The sequence below is a fragment of the Numenius arquata genome, chromosome 12 (assembly GCF_964106895.1).
Source record: "Numenius arquata chromosome 12, bNumArq3.hap1.1, whole genome shotgun sequence".
Classification (NCBI taxonomy): Eukaryota; Metazoa; Chordata; class Aves; order Charadriiformes; family Scolopacidae; genus Numenius; species Numenius arquata.
Genome location: NC_133587.1, coordinates 23,842,073 through 23,861,688, shown reverse-complemented (window position 1 = coordinate 23,861,688; position 19,616 = coordinate 23,842,073). Strand labels below are relative to the sequence as shown.

The 19,616-nt window shown below is 39.2% G+C and overlaps 1 protein-coding gene across 5 annotated transcripts in view; it reads right to left on the bottom strand.

Annotated features, from left to right (window-relative positions):
• CACNB2 (calcium voltage-gated channel auxiliary subunit beta 2) overlaps positions 1-19,616 on the bottom strand; it is a 268,026-nt gene that overhangs the window by 78,299 nt on the left and 170,111 nt on the right. For 3 of the 5 annotated variants that reach the window (XM_074157220.1, XM_074157221.1, XM_074157223.1), the window contains one exon: positions 17,616-17,735. In XM_074157220.1, coding sequence (XP_074013321.1) covers positions 17,616-17,735 — 120 coding nt within the window. Of the gene's footprint in view, positions 1-17,615; positions 17,736-18,585; positions 18,655-19,616 lie in introns of those variants that run through there. The other 2 variants (XM_074157222.1, XM_074157224.1) reach the window with 1 other exon arrangement.

Below are 19,616 nucleotides of genomic sequence, written 5' to 3'. Positions count from 1 at the left end.
GCTGGTTTTATTTCCGCAGCTGAGGAGCCAAACACTAGTGATGAAGGAGTTTCTGCAAAGGAGGTCATATCCTTCCCCTCATAATTTCCTCTCTCCTCTTTAACCTCAACATAAGAGGCAGCTCTCAAGATCTGAAAAAATGGTATTTTCTTAGTGTGATGATTGGTGCCTCTTTTTCACATGTGGCAGGCAGCAGCTCCCAGACCTTCCTCACCCCCTTCATTCATCATTCCCTGCCTGTGGAGATGCTCCAGCCGGGCACAGGAGCAAGGGAGCAGGCTGCCTGGGACTTAATGCACCTCATCAGCATGACTAACAAGCAGAAATTGAGGAAAAGGGCAGAGGAAAGAATTAGAAATCTGAAGAGAGTAACAGGCCAGGTAAAATATATAGTGAGATGGAGAAAATTAGGGTAGCACCACCACCAAACAAAGCTATTATAGTTGCCCTACAAACAAGATGTTGATCTGGATGAAATCCTCTGTTGTAATGAAATATAGACAAACCTTGTATTTTAGAAAATTAGGACTAGTCAAATTATGTCTACATATAAATTAGTTATTGCCCCTATAAAGTACCTGTTTAAGAAATACAGAGGTAAGTGAGATGGATGGCCCTGCATCAGATGTAATGTACTGATTATTTATGAAGTGAAGCAAAAGTCTTTTAAAATGTCCTTTCAAGGGTATTTTAATAATAAAATTGAACTCTAATTCAGAATGTCCTTCAGGCCACAGTTTTTTTGCATACTTTCAATTCTCTTCAGCCAACATTTTCACCAAAATTAAATGCTGTCAGAAAACACCCCCAAATTATGTCATCTTACTCCTGTGCAGCCTCTCTCCTGGTCCCAAACCACAATTTGAATGGCAATGGGGTGAACAGGATCACAAAACTGATACTGCTTGTACTTATTTTTTCTCTTTAGGTTACATTTAACTCTAATACTTCCCAGTTTTATTTCAGCACGCACATAAAAGTTTTTCCAGCAAGAGGGCTGGACTGTAGCATTAATCAATAGCAAATACTGCGCAGTTTACAGTGTTGACTGATTAATGCAGTCCAATAAGAAACAAAATAAAATAACTGTGAATTAATTCTGCTTATGAACATGTTTAAATACAATATATTTGGAATATGTTTGGTTTTCAAATGTATGCTTAATTTGGTTGTACTTTTTTAAGGTAATTGTGGGATAAAAGCACTTTGCTCCATGGACTACATTTTGACTTAAAGTTGAAAGTACTTTTTTCACTATTTAATGTACATAAATTTGCTGCAGCCTACTAATTAACAAACAAACTTCTTTCTCAGTGCAGACTCATTTCTTTACCTGTATCTATTATTTGCATACATACATTATACATGTAATAAGTGCCTGCTTTGATAGACATTCTAAACTGAACAGAGTAATTTTAAAAAATTGCAAAAGCCTATCTGCTAACTTCTATTTTAACTAAGCTAAATATAATGACTAAGCCCAGGCTTGAATACAGAAGTCACATTACAATTTAAACATTCAACAGTAAACAAAATATGTTACTCAAAACTGGCTTTCTGCATATGCAGCCTACCACCTCACAACTTTAGGGAAAGTAGGAGTGATTTAGGGCCCATTTAATATGTGACAGATTTTTTTTCTTCTAAGTTCTAGAATGACACTAAAATATACTTCTCCTATTCCTCTGAATTTGACTCTAAGATGAAATAATAATTTAAACATGATGTATACATTACTAAAGAGATCTATTAAATTTGCTTTGTAATGAAGTTGATCCAAGGAATTCTCCCTCTGTTGGGGTTGAAACTCTCAAAGCAGCTGGCTGGAAGCAAGACAGCATTGCAGTGTGGATCTAAGTATCATCCATTGGCCATGGCTGGCTTTTTGCATGCCACTCTGAGTTGGCTTTTAGCAAGGTTGTTAAATATTTGAGCTGCTGGTCAGAAAGTAGAAGCAATTTAAATCTTTTCCATCTCTAAAAGCAGACTCGAGGAGAACCTGATGTTAAAGCTTCTGTTGGTCATCCCAGGGGGGAAGAAAGCATGTGTTGGGACTCAAAAGTGAACGAAACACAAGAAAAAGATCAGAAACATCTGTAGAACATCCAATGAAGATTTGTGAGGTTGTGAGATGCCCCCCCTATTCCCTTCCAAAATGAAAGAACTTTTTGTAAACAAAGAACGTGCAGTGAACCACAAGTATTTGGTACACCTACAGACAACGTCAAACAAGAATTTGGCATTGGAAGACAACATAGATACAACTCAACAAAAACTATCATATAATATATGTGAACCTACAGTCATACAAACAGGTCTACTTGCTCTGAAAAACTCAAAGGAAATGTAAAGAAGAGGTTTGCAAAGGATAAGCAAGGCACAAGTGTTAATACCTTCCATTAGAAATGCATTTTATGCAACAGAGATGTGTCAGGGGCAGTGGCTGGTTTACCGTAATTATTTTAACTATGTTTTCTGTTTTTATTATCCTCTCTTTTTTATAAAGGTCATCCAAAATCAGTATATGTTTCAGTCTGACTGGAGACAGCTGCTATTCAAAGAGCTGTGAAATAGCCAAAGTAGTGCAGAAACAGTCTGAGCTTCAACAAAGCTCTGGGACCACCTGAAACAGCACTGACCACCACACCCAGCAGTGTCTTTAATATGATAGAGTGACCCATGCATTGTGGCAGAGACACTTACTGCTATAATAGCTTTTAGTGCCCATCATTTGGCGTAAGCTAATTAGAGAAGCCTTACTCTCCACCCATGAAATTCCTGGCCATTATTCAACTCACTGCTAAATTTGAAAGTGTTATGCGAGAACATGTGCATCCCTCACCTCTGCAAAAGGTTTCTCTCCTGTGCATACTTGATACTGATCTCACACAGGGCCCAGCATTTGCTAAAGCTGTTTCTGTCCTTAATATAGTTAAAGTAACACACAGCAGCTACTCAACGTCTGCTAAAAGAAATCATGTGCTTAATTTGCTGGGACTTCAACAGTTTATCTTCCTTTTACTGTTCTGAAGAACTCACATCACTAAAGATGTCAAACCTTATATAAAATGTGAGGAACAAGTCACGAGGAATACTGAATGTACTGAAAATGCTAATAAAAAATAACTTAAAGACTTTTTATTTGAGCAAAAAACTACAATAATGAGAAGTTAAAAAAAAAAAAACAAAACATTTTTAAGGTTTAGAATTCTGCAATAAGTGACAAAATCCTACAAAAACATATTTTGACTCTCTTGAAATGAGTATGTGTGACCATGTTCTTTGAACAAGATAAATTGGGGTCTTAGACCTTGCGTAGCTGCTTAATTTACTAGTTAAATTCAAACAGTATGTTCTGAACTGCCCCCAAGATGTTATAAGACATTATCTTCTATTTCCATTCAAAGTTCTTCCACTGAAAAAAGAACATCAACAGATTTCAGTCATTTGATAAGGCCTCCTTCCCCTTTTATCTCCACCTAAACTTTCAGCTTGCGAGAAAATATGTTAAACAAGTTAAAGAAGGTCAGGACATTCAAAGTAGACAACTTGTTTCTGCCAACATATTCAAAAGACAACATTCTATTTTATCCAAGCAGAATGGCTTCATAAAAAGACTGGGAAAAACCTGGAGCAAGATAAACAAATTTAACTCCTTACTATATATAAATCAAGAAAAACGGTGCCCAAACATGATCTCCTGTATTTCTCACAAATGCTTAGATATTTCTTAATCCTGAAGTGCAACAGGGATCAGTACATGAACTTTTCTCCAGCTGCATTAATGCCATATAAATCCTTGTGTGAACTTTGTCACTTGATTTCTTTTACTTCTACTTAAAATATTGAAAAAAAGCCCACTAATTTCAACAGGGGAAAAAAAATTGTTTGTGGGTTTTGACATGGAGGTTCTTGAGTCTGTGGTTTATAGAAACTTCTGAAAAGAAATGAGTTTATCAGGAAAAATCAAGACCTCTTTTTCACAGCTTTTGAAAAGAATTGGTATAGTATTTTTGAATGTCTAGAGCTTGATGCTATGATTATATGGATAAACAGAACCTGAACAGATAGTATCATAGCAATACTGCCATTCAACACTCTACATGAGAACCTTTCCAGTCATCACAAAGACATTTTTTGATACCTTTTTCTGTGTGAATTTCAGCTTTGTACAAACACTTGAGAATAAGATACAGTTATGGCATTTTTAGTAGTCTTTCATCTCTGCAATTCCAGGCTCTCATACAAGAGTTTGCTTTAGTGGGCATGGTTTATTACATGCAGTGGGGCTTTTTTTCTGACAAAAGACCACTGTGGTGAGAGCTTCAAATCAAGATTAAAACATACAGGGAGAATCCATGGGAAGTCATGTGCAAGGACAGACATTCACAGCGCCTAGAATTAATTATCACAGTTTCAAGAACCCCACGATGAATAAAACACAGAAAAAGGTATCAAAAAATGTCTTTGTGATGACTGGAAAGATGCATGCAAGATGGTATTGATAGTATATGTTCCAGCTGTTGAATTATGCTTATCTTCATTCCTATCTGAGTGTTCAACAGTCCTGCAGTAACGACAGAGTGCCTACAGCTCAGGAACACAGGAAAACTGCTGCAACAAACACGGAAGTTTAAAGAGAAAATGCAAGTTTACTTCTGACTCTGGGAACACAACAATCCACCAGATTGCACTAGGCAAAATTTCGAGCCTGAATTTCCCAGGGGCATTCAGGAAGAAATACTGAAACATGTCATTTTTGAGACAAAAATAAGATCTTCTCAATTCATGACGGAGTGAAGCAGATAAAGCACTTATGTTGTTTTATGCCCTTTTATCTCTTGCTCCTTTTCCTGTGATTAAGTAAGAGTGTAGACATGTCCCTGGTCACATCAGACAGCTTCTGAAGGAAAGTCCTGAGAAGCAAATTCACTTGTGACTGATGAACAACCAACAGCATGAACTGCTGCATTAGAAACTAGGATCAACAGTAGGTTAAGTGCAGGATCCTACTCTTTCAGTCTTGTGGTATGGAGCTCTCAGTCTCCATCCACGTCCCCATGCCACAGCACACTGCTGCCTTTAAGGCTGCACCATGAGGCTGCACTAACTGACTTAGCTTGGAAATAACCCTACCAAAATAACTGAACTGAACAGCTGCAGATGGAAACTTCTTACATTAATGCTTTGAAGTCAAAGCCACTGCCATGGAACTATGTTGCCAGAGACACAGAACAACCAAAACGTGTGAGAGAAGGACAGTAAAGTCTGAGAAACACAAAGTGAAAGTTGGGTCTTCCAAACCAGGACGCTGCTTAAGAATGTCAACATCCAACTCCCTGTACCACCTCCTTCCCACCAGATCTTCAAGCTGAATCACAGAACAAGGCTGTGTGAATCAATCCACATTATGCCCATTTCTTTCCAAAATTATTTTGCCCCATTCACCTTTCCCTGATCTCCTCTCATCCTCAGGCCTACACCTCAATCCTTTCAAGAAAAACTTTTGGTTTGAGAGCTTTCCTTAGAGCTTTTACCCAGCACTGAGCCTAAGGCCAGGATGAGCTCTTGCTCTGGAAGGCAAACAGCCAGGATACAGCTATATGCTGGATGATTAATCTGATGATTTTATGATGAGAAGAGTTTAAAAGTAGGAGAAAGAAATCTTTTGCTTTCCGAGGAACAAGCAGAGGTTTCAAGTGCATTTGAGTTCACACACGCATAGCACATCTGATTTCAAAAGAACAAAGTTAAAAGTTTATCAAGAAGTTTTGGGTGGGACACGGTTGACACATCAAGGTATGTACCGAACCTTGAATAGGATGTGAAATGAAACAATGTGTCTTACATGTTCTTTTGCAGTTGCTGACATAGCGCCAGCTTGGGGCGGGTTGGTCAATGACAAGACAGCAGATGCTCTCCCCCCCTCTGGCTCCAAGAAGAGGAAGGGGACAGACTTATGAGTTTAGGAAAAAAACTCAACTACTTCAATGAGATATTACTAATAAAATAAAAAAGGAAATAATGATATAGATACAATATATACAAATATATACAAAACTGTATGAAGTTTCCAGGGAGATGTCACTGGCAGGCACTGGGGAAGTTCCAGACTGGACTCAGGGACAAATGGGAACTGGACTCCAGAACACACCAATTAGCCTCAAAGGTAGACAAATTGACAGGGTCCTCCTCAGATATCAGTCACTGAAGAAAGAGACCCATTGAAGAAGCAGCATGGACCCTTTGATCCCTCAGCTTTCAAACTGAGCACGGCAGATGGGATGGCATACCCTATTGGTCAGTTTGGGTTACCTGACCTGCCCACTCCTCCCCACAGGTGGGACCCCTTCACAGGGTAAACAGCCAAGTTGGCTGACCCTGGTCACCACAGCAACAAGTATAAAGCAACAGCCTCTCTCACTGAACAGAAAGTTGACCCTGTTCCACCCCAAACCAGGAGAGATATAACCAAAATATGTAACTTCTGGACTAAAGTTGAGCCGAGAGTACATCCCAAACTAACCTTGGGTAATTATAATGCTAATACACACTTCTTTGTAAATAATGAGCATGCTAATCAGGTAACCTCCCTAAATATTTTAAATATGAGCTTAGATGCATATGTATAGTTAGGAGTGGTGAATGAATCATTATTAACCAAACATCTGTATTTTATTGTTATAAATATTGGGTGGTTGGAAACGTGGTGTGCTGGCTGCTGCTAAATGCCCAGCACCCAATTCTGCAGAACTGAAATAAACCCAAATATCTCAACTCAGTGTGCTGATTGGCTCTTGCACACCTGGTGAAGAACCCTTATTTATAGAATCATAGCATCATCTAGATTAGAAGGGACCTTTAAGATCACCGAGTCCAACCATTAACCTAGCAATGCCAAGTCCACCGCTAAACCACGTCCCTAAGTACCGCATCTACCCATCTTTTAAATACCTCCAGGAATGGTGATTCAACTACTTCCCTGTTTGTTATAATGTCTGTTCCAGTGTTTGATAACCCTTTTTGTGAAGAAATTGTTCCTAATATCCATCCTAAGCCGTCCCTGGCACAACTTGAGGCCATTTCCTCTTGTCCTAAATTAGGGACAACACATCTACACCAGGACAGCACTATGGCTTTAACCTCAGGAGAGGGAACAACCCCATCTCCTTTGTCACAAGCTGCTAGAATTATCTGCGTCCCCAGGTCACTGCTAGCTGAGTGGGGACAGGCACTGCAAACACTCCTCTTCCTCACCTTCCTGTCGGGGAACCCAATGTCACCTCCCTGTGCCTGCAGCAGACAACTTGAGCACCAGGAGAAGCAGCAAGAGAAGGCAGGCCCACGCTTAGCCCTGCCAGACCAGGTTCACTGAACACACTGGGGCTACTATGAAGGCAGAAAATACCGAGTAATATAGTAGAGCACTTCTATGGTAGCTCTGTGTTACCTCCCAGCTGGATTAAACTACCAGGACACACCAGGGGAGAAGGCAAGGAAATTTGTACTTTGTGGGCGAGTCACGTGTCTCGCTGCAAAAGGGAATAAAGGGCCAAAATAATGAAAGAGCTGGGATGAATGTAGTAAGTTCCCTTACACCTCCTCTGGGAAGGATACTTTCAGCTGTAATTTGACTGCTACTAAATGTCAGAAATACATTTGCCTTTCCAATTACTGCCATTTATTACTGCTGATTATTAAAAGCAATGTGCCCAGCTGATTTGCAAGGTGGCAGGTACTCAGTGTTTCTTCTCATTTTTATTTCAGCCAGTAAGTGTTTCTCTCATGACAGACAGAGGTGATTGGGAGTTATAGTAACCCCAAGTGCTTTGTGTTCATCTATTCTACCGCAAGTGAAATATTAGAATCCAACAACTTTTAAAAACTCAATTTTCAAATAATTGGCAGAATGGATGGAGTCAAAAAGCAGCAGGCACATATCTTCTCTCACTTCTACAATCTGACATCTCCAGTCAAAATAATCAAAGCAGCTGCAGCTTGATCCTTCATCTTCCCTTTCAAGATATTTTTTCCTTTCACTTTTCCTCCACTCACTGAAAAAGGATGGCTTGTAGATCAATTACAGAAGTATATTCGCACAATAAAAACCCAAACCATGGGGTGCATCCCTGCTTTCCATACCTGACAAATGCAGATCTGTTCAAAATATTGAAAATATGGCATTAGTTTTCAAATTGGATTTTGGATTCTAGATATAAGAAACAACAAATCACCTTGAAAATAGGTAACTACCTGATAAGATTCCCAAAATGAGAATAAAGGACAGTCTTGTTGATACGTATTTTAGCCATATATTTATCCTAAATATTTTATTTTACCATCAATGTACTATCATACTTTTCCAAGAACAAAAAAGTACAAATTTTACACTGATAAAACAAACTGGGTTAAACTGTTAGCACAGGAAGATCATTTCATTAGAGTCAGAAAGCTGGAAAAAATTTATTTCACCAAACATTTCAACAAGCAAGAAGGGAGTCTCACTTGTAAGAATAATCAAATGAGAAGTTCACGTTTTAATGCCACTTATTGGAAGCAACCAAAAGAATAAACAAAAAAGTAATATAAGAATTACAGTATGCTAAAATTACCCAAATATGGATAGGGAGGAGACTAAGTAAAGTAAAGCTGGAGATAGTAAAGAAAAAGAAAATGGGAGAAACCCTTGGACTCTCTCAAGCAGTATTAAACTGAATATTCTGCACAGTTGTATGCCTTGACATGGTTATCACTTTTTAAAACTTAGATACCATTTGAATGTGTCTTGCTACCAATATAGTTGGATTTAAATAAAGAATCCTGAATGAAACCATCATCTTCTTTATCTATTTAACAAGGAGGAAAAGGGTTTTTATGAAAAATAACCACAAGAAGTAATATTTCAGTAGGTATTATCTCATCTAAAGCTAAAGAATGCCACCTGAAATTGTATGTTAAGATTTCATATCAGATCACATAAAAGCATTTGATTGCTTCCTTACTTGCTATTAGAGCTGAATTTGTTCAATCAAGGAAGTAAAAATAAAAGTAAGCAGTTGTAAGAGTTGTATGATTAAAACCCGTTGGTGACATTTACATCACAAAAATGGAGATGAGTAAATGGTTATCCATACTTTCACCAAAGATAAACGTCTGTTTAATCTTTGATATTTTGTGGTAGCCTAAAATGTATCTATCTTGACATATACATTTTACGTCAGGATTGATTATTTTAAAGGTATAAAATAGAGGGTTTTTGCATTGCATATTCTGTATCATGTTGAATTTGGCAATACAACCCAGGTGACTATGAAATGCTGGAGGAAAATGTCAATGCAGGATTGGAGGTTAAACATATAGATGTGTTCAGAGGCTTCTGCAGGCTCCACAGGTGAACATTAAGGGAAGCTCATGGTGTTTTTTGGCCTAGGATGTTCACTGGCTATACGCAGAATATACATGAAAAGATGGCAGGAACACAACCAGAAAAGAATCAGTGGGAGCCTCTCTGAATCTTAATTTTTAATAATATCTCTCATACTATGAATTATGCAGAATCCAGACAGTCTTCGTAGTTCAGGCTGAGTTTTGCACTTAAAATGTTCCTAACCTGGGAACACAGAGTATCTTCCTCCCAGGTACCACAGGTTTACTTTGGGCTCCTATTGATTTTTCTTAAGTTTTATACAACCTGTCATTAGTTCATGTAACTAATACTAAATTTTCCAAAGGAAACGCTTTTGAATTGGCATCTAACATCAGTCTAATTTCGTATCAAAGCACTCTACCGCTACCTATTATTAGGACTCATTGGCATCTTGCATGTAATGTTATAAAACAAGTTGCAACTATGAAAAAAAAAATATTCTTTTTGAAGCTTCCTTCCATATTTTTTTTTCTGACTAAGTATAAAACCAAAACTACAGATACCTGTTTTTTTTTTTTTCCTTTTTGTTTCCTTCCTGTCTTTTGGGAGAGTGGGTTAGTGAGGAGGGAGGGGATTCAGATCTTTGCCACGGACTCAAGAACTGTGTCTGGGAGTTTGTTTTCATTGCAGATGACAAATACCTGCCTGCATAATAGCACACATAGCCAGGTGTCCGCTCTAACAGAAATCAGGTTAGTTCCTGAACTGTTTGGAAAATATCCACGTTGGTACAACAGCGGAAAGCATAATGGTTTGTTGTCCAAACTAGTCTTTCTCCAAGCCACTGCGCCACACCACGCGGGTCAGTGTTAGCTGGGGCACCTCTAACTAGTAGGTGAGCTACTAGTTGTGAGCTACTCTACTAGTAGGTGAGCTACTAGCTCTAGTAGGTGAGCTACTGTTGCCTGCACTGAAGTCTTTAGGCCATCTCATTCCTGCTTCCAAAAAGCTCACGGCAGTCCACTACCAGCATCTGATCACAGGATGACTTTGTTCTCTGATAAAACCTTTCCGTTTCCTCTAAAGTTAATCCTTTGGTACAACAGTTCTCCCTGTGTACAAAATAAACACTTTACAACAGGAAGTTGCCAACTGTAGAACATAAATGGCCGGTTCAAGTCACCAGTGCTACTCATCTAATACATGCAGACATGTATACAAAGTATATCCATATATACACATGGATGTACATATGTATCTATATAATGAATACATATATGTATAAGCTATAAGCACATACAGATATAAACACAGGTATAGATCCAAGACATTTAAAATCCTGTATTTTACTGAACTCAGGAATAACTATGAGCCCCAATGCTTGTATAAACCTGCATCAGTAATGTCTACCAGTAATGCCATTTTATAACTATATCTCATTTTACAAAAATAAAAGATTTTTAAAAAGATAAACACCCCAAAAACCTCCAGACAAATTCTACATTAAGCTAGAATTGAAATGGGAAATATATATCGATCATTTAAAAGTAGAGAAGATAAAATTATGTAAATTATCCCCAAAATAAATATTACAGATGGAAGAAGCTCAGCATTTACCTTAGGGTGATCACAAACATTTTAGCTGCCTTTAACAATGGCCTGTACCCTGAAATCCTGTTTTCCCCACTATTTTTGAATTGGTATTCTATTTTAAGTAAGAAGACATATGTTAACTACTTTAAAAAACCACGGCATTCAGATAGCTGGACCAGCTGCTGAGAAAAGTGAGGTCCTGGATTACAGTGTACTGTCTTGGATGTTGGCGAAAGTTAATCAGACCCTGTAAACCTCAAGAAAGTTAATGAGCCAGGTCATATATATCTTAACTGGAAATGACTTTGCTTAGAGTGACCACCTTTGTGCCAGCTGCAGTGAGCAGCCTGCAAGTGCATACCTTAATTCCTCCATTCCCAGGGTCCATCCACCACACTCACTCCCCACCAGTCACAAAGCGCAGCCCCAAAGCCACTTCTCATCCTCTCATACGATTCCCATGATCTTCTGCAGCCTCTGCTGACCCCCACACCAGCATCTGGTCCGACCCCTGGACCCACTGCTCACTGCCACCCCAGCCCCAGCGAGGGCTGGCCTCAGCGCATTTCCTCTGCAGCACAGCTCAGCAGCCACGGGTATGAGATGGAGTGTGACTGTCACCATGTACAACTGGCCAGCAACAGGCACATCACGGTTTGGGAACCTCTGCAGTACCAGCCATGCAGCAGCGGCTGCCAGCTAACAGGCTGTGTCTGCCACAGAGACTACAGGGAGGAGGAGGAGGAAGACATCTGGGCAAGGATTTAAGATGCATGCAGGTGTTTGTACGGGGCTTACAATGCTTACTTGGGTTGAAGAAATATTTTAACCATTCTTTTAATAAAGAAGTGATTTAGTTTTACAAAAAGCTAATACTTGTATTGCTGCCCTTTAGATAGTAATTTAACCATACAGATAAAGCCAGAGCAAAGACGTCTCATCAAGGAAGGGTGGGAAAGTAGCAGGTGAGAACAGGCAGAAAAGCTACGCTTGTCCTTAGGACTTTTCCTCAGTATTGTCTCTATTCCTTGGAGACCATTTATCTCTTCCTGCCGATGACCTGAAGAATGTCAGGACACTAACGGCTGTTTTAATATCCCTCCGCTCTTTTTTTACCCCACTCACACCAAGAAGGAGAAGAGGAAAGGATGCTTACGAAACAGATTTGATCGCTCCATAATGACAGTATGAATGGGAGATGACAGATGTTTTTTAATTAGAGGGTACTCTTTCTGCAGCATTTGATTCCAAGTTATATGAGACCCCACTGAAAGAAACAATTCTAGCCTCCGAAAAATGGAGCCCAACAGTGAGAATGGATAAACAGTTTATAGAAATAACCAACATAATGACAGGCACTACTGTAGAACAAGGGTGTACACTTAAATGGAAGACAAAATAGATCATTAATATAAACAACAAAAACTATAGGTCACAGACAGAAGTATAAAGGGAGCTGCTTACATCCCATTGTTACAGTTCTAAGAATAAGCAGCAGAAATGAATGAATGAAAAAAGAGAGTATCTGTAACCTGATTCGAGCAGAACCAGCAATGCAGAACTCGCCTGCAGCTAAGCAACAACCAGATTTGCAACTGTACTTTCGTATCAACAGCTCATTTATTTCCAGCTAGACCACTGTGCCAGCTCCCATATAATCCCAGCAACTCTGACACGCAACATTAGCTATCTAAATGATAACATGCAATGGAAGTATTCTAAAAGAAAAGGGCAAATGAGAAGAAATCAATGAAAAAAATATTACCGTACACAACAGCTAACACAAGGTATATCCTATGTTGCTATGGCTTTGGGTGTTGTTCAGCACCACAATGTTGCCATAATTGACAGAAAATAGAGTCTCCACGATGGAACAAGCTGACATAAGGACACATATCAAGGTGATGGGCACTTCTGGTCTGTCAAAAATGCTACTGCAATTTAAGCAGACATACCTTAACTAGCTTTGCAGCTGCCTGCTGGCAGCATGGGGTCATTCAGAGGCTGGGAAACCTGTCTGAGAATGAATAAATACTTAAATAACTAGGCTTGGCACACTGCACTGGATAATTACAACTCACGATCTTTTTCATGCCTTCAGCCTTGCAGGGATATGTAAGCATTATCCCAGTCTACTACACATTTCAAAGGTGTGGTCCTCAACCCGTGCATGGAGGCAATGCATTACACTTAAGAGATTGCATTATTGCTCACAGTCACAAGCCACCACCACTACTACAGCACACATCAAAAAAGCAAAACACGACAGCTTATATTATTGCCTAAGAGCCAGAAAAGGGATGGCTGGTATCAAAATTTCAGTAGTTCACTGTTTTAAATGACATTTTAAACTAGGACTATGGATATTTCAAGCTTTAACAAACTCCTGAAAGGATGCTAGCAGTAGAGCATTAGCTGGAGTGCAAACACAGCAGAGCTGAGAGGAATTGAGATTTCCTATTATGGACACAATTACTGGTTTCTAGAGGCCCACAATCTGACTTTCACAGCCATTTAAGAAGTTTCAGCACCAACGAATGTTGAGAACAATCCTTAACAGAGAACAAAGAACACAAAGCTGTCCCTTAGTCCCAGGTGAGAAACAGAACCTGGATTATTAACTGGCACTTTCAGTACTCAGTGTATTAGAAATAACTGGAAAAAATTATTTCCTTTTCCAAAACGCTGAAAATATTCTATAGATCTCATTTGAAAACTGTCTCTCCATAAGGAGCTCTAAAGCCATGGAAGAAAAAGAGGCAAAATCTAAAAATTTGAAGAGACTGAACAGAAGAAAGAAGTTACTCTTGCAGAAGAGAGGAAAGAGGTTTACAGACCACCTGACTAATTGGATTTTAGTGAAAAACTAGTTCATAACATGATCGGCTTGAGGCAAAATAAATAATGGAATATTTGAATTGATTTTACCAGCATTGGAGGGCACCAAAAATCATTATTGAAGTTCCTTCTCTTTCTTATGTACAAACTTTAGCTGAATTTAAAGGTCTCACTAATGCTTGTACCTCACAGATTTCCTTTGATCTCTTCCCTCTCATTTGGTGCAATATTTTAAGGGATAATTAACTGAATACTTGCAAGGAATGGACAGAAAAATATCTTTACTTACTATGGTTACTATCTTTTATTTTCAATCCTCACCCTTCAAAACTAAAAACTTTTTCAAAACTTTTTTCTGTGAAAATGACAATTTTTAAAACATTAACACTGAAAGCAATTAATGACATTGGGCTTCTTGTTTGCTTTCTGGCTTGTGAATGCTTAAGATTCATGTTTTTGTGGAAATGGGAAATCCAGTAAAATATCAGTGCAAGCCCTTAGATTTGGGCATTGTTAGCATGCCCTACTCAGCCATGACACAGGTCGTCTTTATCCTAGAGAGAGTCCACAGCATGTGGCTATGAGGAGGATACCAAGGAAATCCTCAATGCCTTGAATTATTTTTTTTTTCTATTTAAAAAAAAAAAAACTAACGAAAGCAAAAAACAATCTTTCCGCACTTGCACTGCTGAACTGCTCTAACGGAGAGCATTTCATCTCAGCTTTGCGCTTAACAGCTTCATCTGAAGATTTGTTTCCCTTGGGATTAGCTACTGGCCTGCAGGTAGCCTCATCAGTTGCCTCTTAATTTTCTGTCCCTAGACGACTCCAAACATGCGCCTGTGGCCCCACCTTCCTCACAGTAAGTCACATGCCAAGTGAGTCAGCAAAATATGCTTAACCATTTTCCAGAGAAGCAAAGCTTGTATTAAATAAATAAATAAAAATGGCCAGAATGTCTATTTTCTTACACGCGTTTTTATTTTCCCTGTTTGGATCCCTGTCAGAGACACATATTACATTCTGGCTTCATGCTACACAAACACTTAGAATCCATACAAATCCAAATTAAAAATATCTTAAAATCCTCCTAACAATTTGCCATTGTGTGCTTTATTACTATATTTTTCTCTTCAGTTTAAGGTGTTTTCCCTAGCTGTAAGGAAGGAAAATGGATGTCATTAAACTGTTTCCATTAAGTGCGTGACACAGTTCAACAGTTTTTTATCTACCCTTAATTCTCTATCATTTTCCCTCCACCGCTGCATTATTCATGTATGTCATCCTCTCCTAATTCCTGTGACAAATACAATTTTAATGACTTTATTTAGGATCAACACTTCCACTCACAATATTAAAAGGTGAAAAGTTAAAGCAGCTGCGTCACTTGGGCTCTGCCTAAGAGCCCGTCAGGGCAAAGGCAAGGCAGCTCTGGAGAGGAGGCAGAAAAACCTGCTGCCCCTGGGAAACAGGGCTGGGGGCGCCCAGGAGCCGGGCAGCACCAACAGGAGTTAATTAATTCATTAATTCTTCATTAATTGTGCTGTGTTTCAGGGAGGTGAAGGACTCAGTTACCAATCAAGGCAGAAAAGCACACCCTGTCATATTTTAGATCTCTTGGGTTGGGTTTAATTTATGTCTTTTTAAACATTTATTTCAAATGTAAGGATCAAATGCATATAATATTTTATTTAATATTAAGTTAAATATTACACTAGACTAAATATTACACTGTTATAGCCTCCACATGAAATTATTTCCATGCATTACAGCCCAGAATGATTTTTAACATTTGACTAGAGAAACAAAACTGCTAATGTAGTTCCAGCTTTAAACCATTTTAAAGCACAAATGATGTAAATAATTCATTTTGTCTTTTCTATGTGACTGGAATTACCCATTGTTATAGCAGGTTGATGTTGGCAGTGCCTTTGCTACTTCGACTGTTCACAAGTTGTCTTACAGTTTCAGATGGTGTCAGACCTAGAGACTGTATCTTATGCCAGCTGGAGTGAGAACGTTGCTTTGATGTATAGAAATACAGTTTTTAAAAGTCAGGGTCTGCTAGCAGTTTCCTCTACAAACTACAATGGCAGCTGTGCTAGAGGTCATGAATATTACATAAGGGCTGTCCATGCATTCAAGCCAGCATCAGTAAGCCAAATTCCCATAGCAACACTCGCATAGATCTACTCATCGCTGAGAGATGCACCAGTTCAGCAGTAAGCGCTGTACTGCTACCCTGATTAGCCTGCAAGATATTATTACTTCAGCTCTTTTAAAAATTGTGCATTTACTGATAAAATTCAGCACTTCCACCTGAATTTCAGGGCAGACTTTATCTTTGTTTTTCCTAGGAGCAAAGAAATCTCGAACTAGCAAAAAGCAGCCCTGATAGAACTGAAACTCCTGATTACGATCGGCAACATCTCTGAGATACAAGGTGGAAGGGAAGAAGCGGGCTGCTTCTGTTGAGTTTCTGCTATATTGATCCCAGGAGAGCAGGACCTGACTTCAAAGAGATGTTGAGGACCTCTTGGCAAGTTCCAGCATCTCATTAAAAAGCTGGTTTAGAAGCTCTTATTACACATCCGTCAACAATCACATTTTAAAAAAAGATAAAAAATAAAAAAAAATCTTTGGCTTCCCTGTTCAAATTTTCTGGCCTGATGAAGCTGTCTGCTTGTGCATTATAGGACTGTATTATTTATGGAGCTGGCCCTCGCCATGTGATCAGGTGCATAGCTCAGTGATCTGGGCTCCCCAATTTCCGAAGAACCCTTGTAAGACAGGGGGGCGTAAATGGGCAGAGGCAAAGCTGGCAGCGGAAAAGGAAGCAGAAGAGGAGACGGAAGGGAGATAGGGAAACAAAAAACAAGGCAAAATGGAGGAAGGGAGTCGGAGAGAAAGTGAGAGAGCAATGCAGATCAGGTAGATCTGAGGAGGGATTTCAACAGTGTCTTTAAATATTTAAATATGAGAAATGAAAAAAGAAAACAGATCTTGGAACACAGTGATACACCAAGATCTGGCAGATAGCATGCAAAAAAAGAAAAACTGGAACAAAGTGATAAACAAATGATAACAAATCAGATGAGCATGATTTTTACAGGTGCAATAGTACTTAAAGATACAACATGGATGAAAGAAAAACAAGCCCATACCCTTTCACTGCTAAAACCCTCACAGTTTTAAATACATCTCATGGAAAATATAAAACACACAGCAAGAATCTAAAGCTCATTTAGTATTTCCTTACTAAATTGTTACTATCTGCCAGGAATACGGAGATAGAAGGAGAAATTGTAACAAGTCCTAGAGCATATTACTCATGGGGTCATTTAACACACTGTAAAGAAAACCAGTGAAGTCTTCAGGCAAAAAAGACCTTTGTAACAGATTCTCCTTATTTACATATGACTTGCAGCAACTAATGTTTGAGGGTTGATTTCTAGAACTGTAAGTTTTGAGTGCCATAGCAATCCACGGGCAAACTTTCACAAACATCTTCAGTAAGAACTCAAAGCTTTGACCCTATACATTGCAAGTAAACGGATATACTCAATAACAGAAAAAATGCACACATCTAAGTAAGATTATTCTGAAATACACAAAGCCAATCAAATACTTTTTATAGAATACTGATTCTAAGTGATTTTTCCTGGAAAATCTATTTTCTACTGTTGTCAGGAAAATCTTTGTAAGAGGTCTTATGCTATACATTAACATATTAAAACAGCAGTATCACTAGTGAATGAGATGATAGTGTTTTAAAGCTAAACATTTTGTGAGTCTGTGACATGAAGTAACACCTTACCTTTGCTTTTTCCAGCTGTGCCTGGGCCTGTCGCTCTGCCTCTCTCCGTACTGCTTCCCTGTCTTCTTCCAGAGATACATCTGAATCAGATGGACGGCTGGTGTAGGAGTCCGCCGAACCCTGCACAAGAAAAGGAAAAATAGTGTCACAAGTTGTTTCAGTGTTTAGGGGAAAAAAAAAAAAAAAAAAAAAAGTAGAAGTGGTTATACACCTTGCCTTTTCTCTTACTTCTGTACCCCTGAAAAGGGAATAATTGCCCTAAAGGGAAAGTCACTTAGAAAAATTGTATCTAGGTAAAAGTTTTCTTCTGGAGACCTTCCAGAAGTGCAGGTGTCTTCCCCAGTGTTTTATTTCTTGCACTATCCCCATGCTCTTATGTGTGTGCTTTTCAGCAAGCAGAGCCAGTTGCTCTTTGGAGTTACAGCAGTGGTGCAGTGCAGGGCTGAAGGACACACAGCAGCTTCAAGGATGGCTCCATAAAAATTAAAACTCTGAACAGTGACAGCATCAGCAAGGAAACAGACTTTTTATAATCAAAATGCAAATTCAGTATCAATAATTACCATTACACAATACTACTGCTAACAGATTTAACCTCTGCTATCCATTTATTATTTTAGGGCAACCTCTTTACCTGACACACTTTCCCCATCAGAACTGCAAATGGCTCGTATCCATCTCTGCCCCTCAGCAAAACATGCAAATGACCACAAATCAACTTCCAACTAATAAAATCCGTCTGGACTCAACACATGTCCCCATATCACCACAATGGAAGCAGCCACAATGCCAGACCAGCTCTATAAATAACGACAGCTCTGCTTTCCCTCTGCATCCCCCTGCATACAAAATAGAGTTCTGCTAATTCAATCAGAATGAAAACAACTGTCCTCTCCTCACCATCTTTTTTTTTTTTTTTCCCCTCCCTCTCTGCAATATATATAACCGATAATGAAAACATAGGGCTTACACAGATATCAGAATTCTTCAGACGTCCTCCTTTGGCTCTTTTCAGAAGCCTGATCCAGGTGGCCTTCATTAGCCAGACAGCTCAGTTATTGTCCGCAGCTGCAGCGCCCGGCACTGATCTCATAAAACATGTGCACACTGAGCACCGCAGAATCACTGCTCCTTTCCTATCCATGCTCTGCTCGGAGAGCCTTCCTTCTCTTCCCTCTGCCTTTCAAGCTTGAAACCTCACTGTTTCCAAGTATTCTACTGCAATTCAATTCTCAGATTTTCTCATGCCATTAGGAAAAAAAAAAAAAAAGAAAAAGCAAATCCAAAAAAAAATCCACACCATCTCCAAAAACCTCAACTTGAAAGATAAAAAGGTAAAATAAGCCAGGCTTCAGGTAAATGTTTAAACGTTGTGAGAGATGCTTCAATTGATCATAAGCTGAGAATGATCACAGAAAAATACCTAGGACTTTTTCCATTCTGTTTTGGGGGGCGGATTTGGCTGTTAAAAATAGTGCTTATAAGAGAACCTTTTAAAATCCTGTGCAAAATGTATTCAGTGACATTTGCAAGTGCAAAGTTCATTTCATCTCTTCCTAGATTGGCTGGGGGTGGGGTAACAGGCTGTTCATATCACTGGGCATGCTCCATATGTGAAGCCTTTTACGCAGATGCTCACATCACACCGGGTTGTTAGCCTATGCCAAATTGCCATTTTACATCTCAAGGGTAAACAGCTGGAAAACACAAGGTCCCTGCGAAACCGGGAGAGCTGGTACAGCGTCTCGTTCCCGTCATGTATGCCTGCTGCCAGCCACGTTTCCCTCAGCCGCTCCGATCCGTCACGCAGCGCTTCCCTCCGCTGCAAAGCAGTGAGCTCCACTCTCAGCTCTCTCACAAAAAAACCCCGTAAATCCAAAAATATGCCTGTTGAGCAGGAATTTAACCCCCTAGTCGCTGCTTATATTTGTTCTGACATCAGCAGGGGAAAGGAGCAAAGAATAACTGCACCACTTAACACAGAAATATTAGATCCTAATA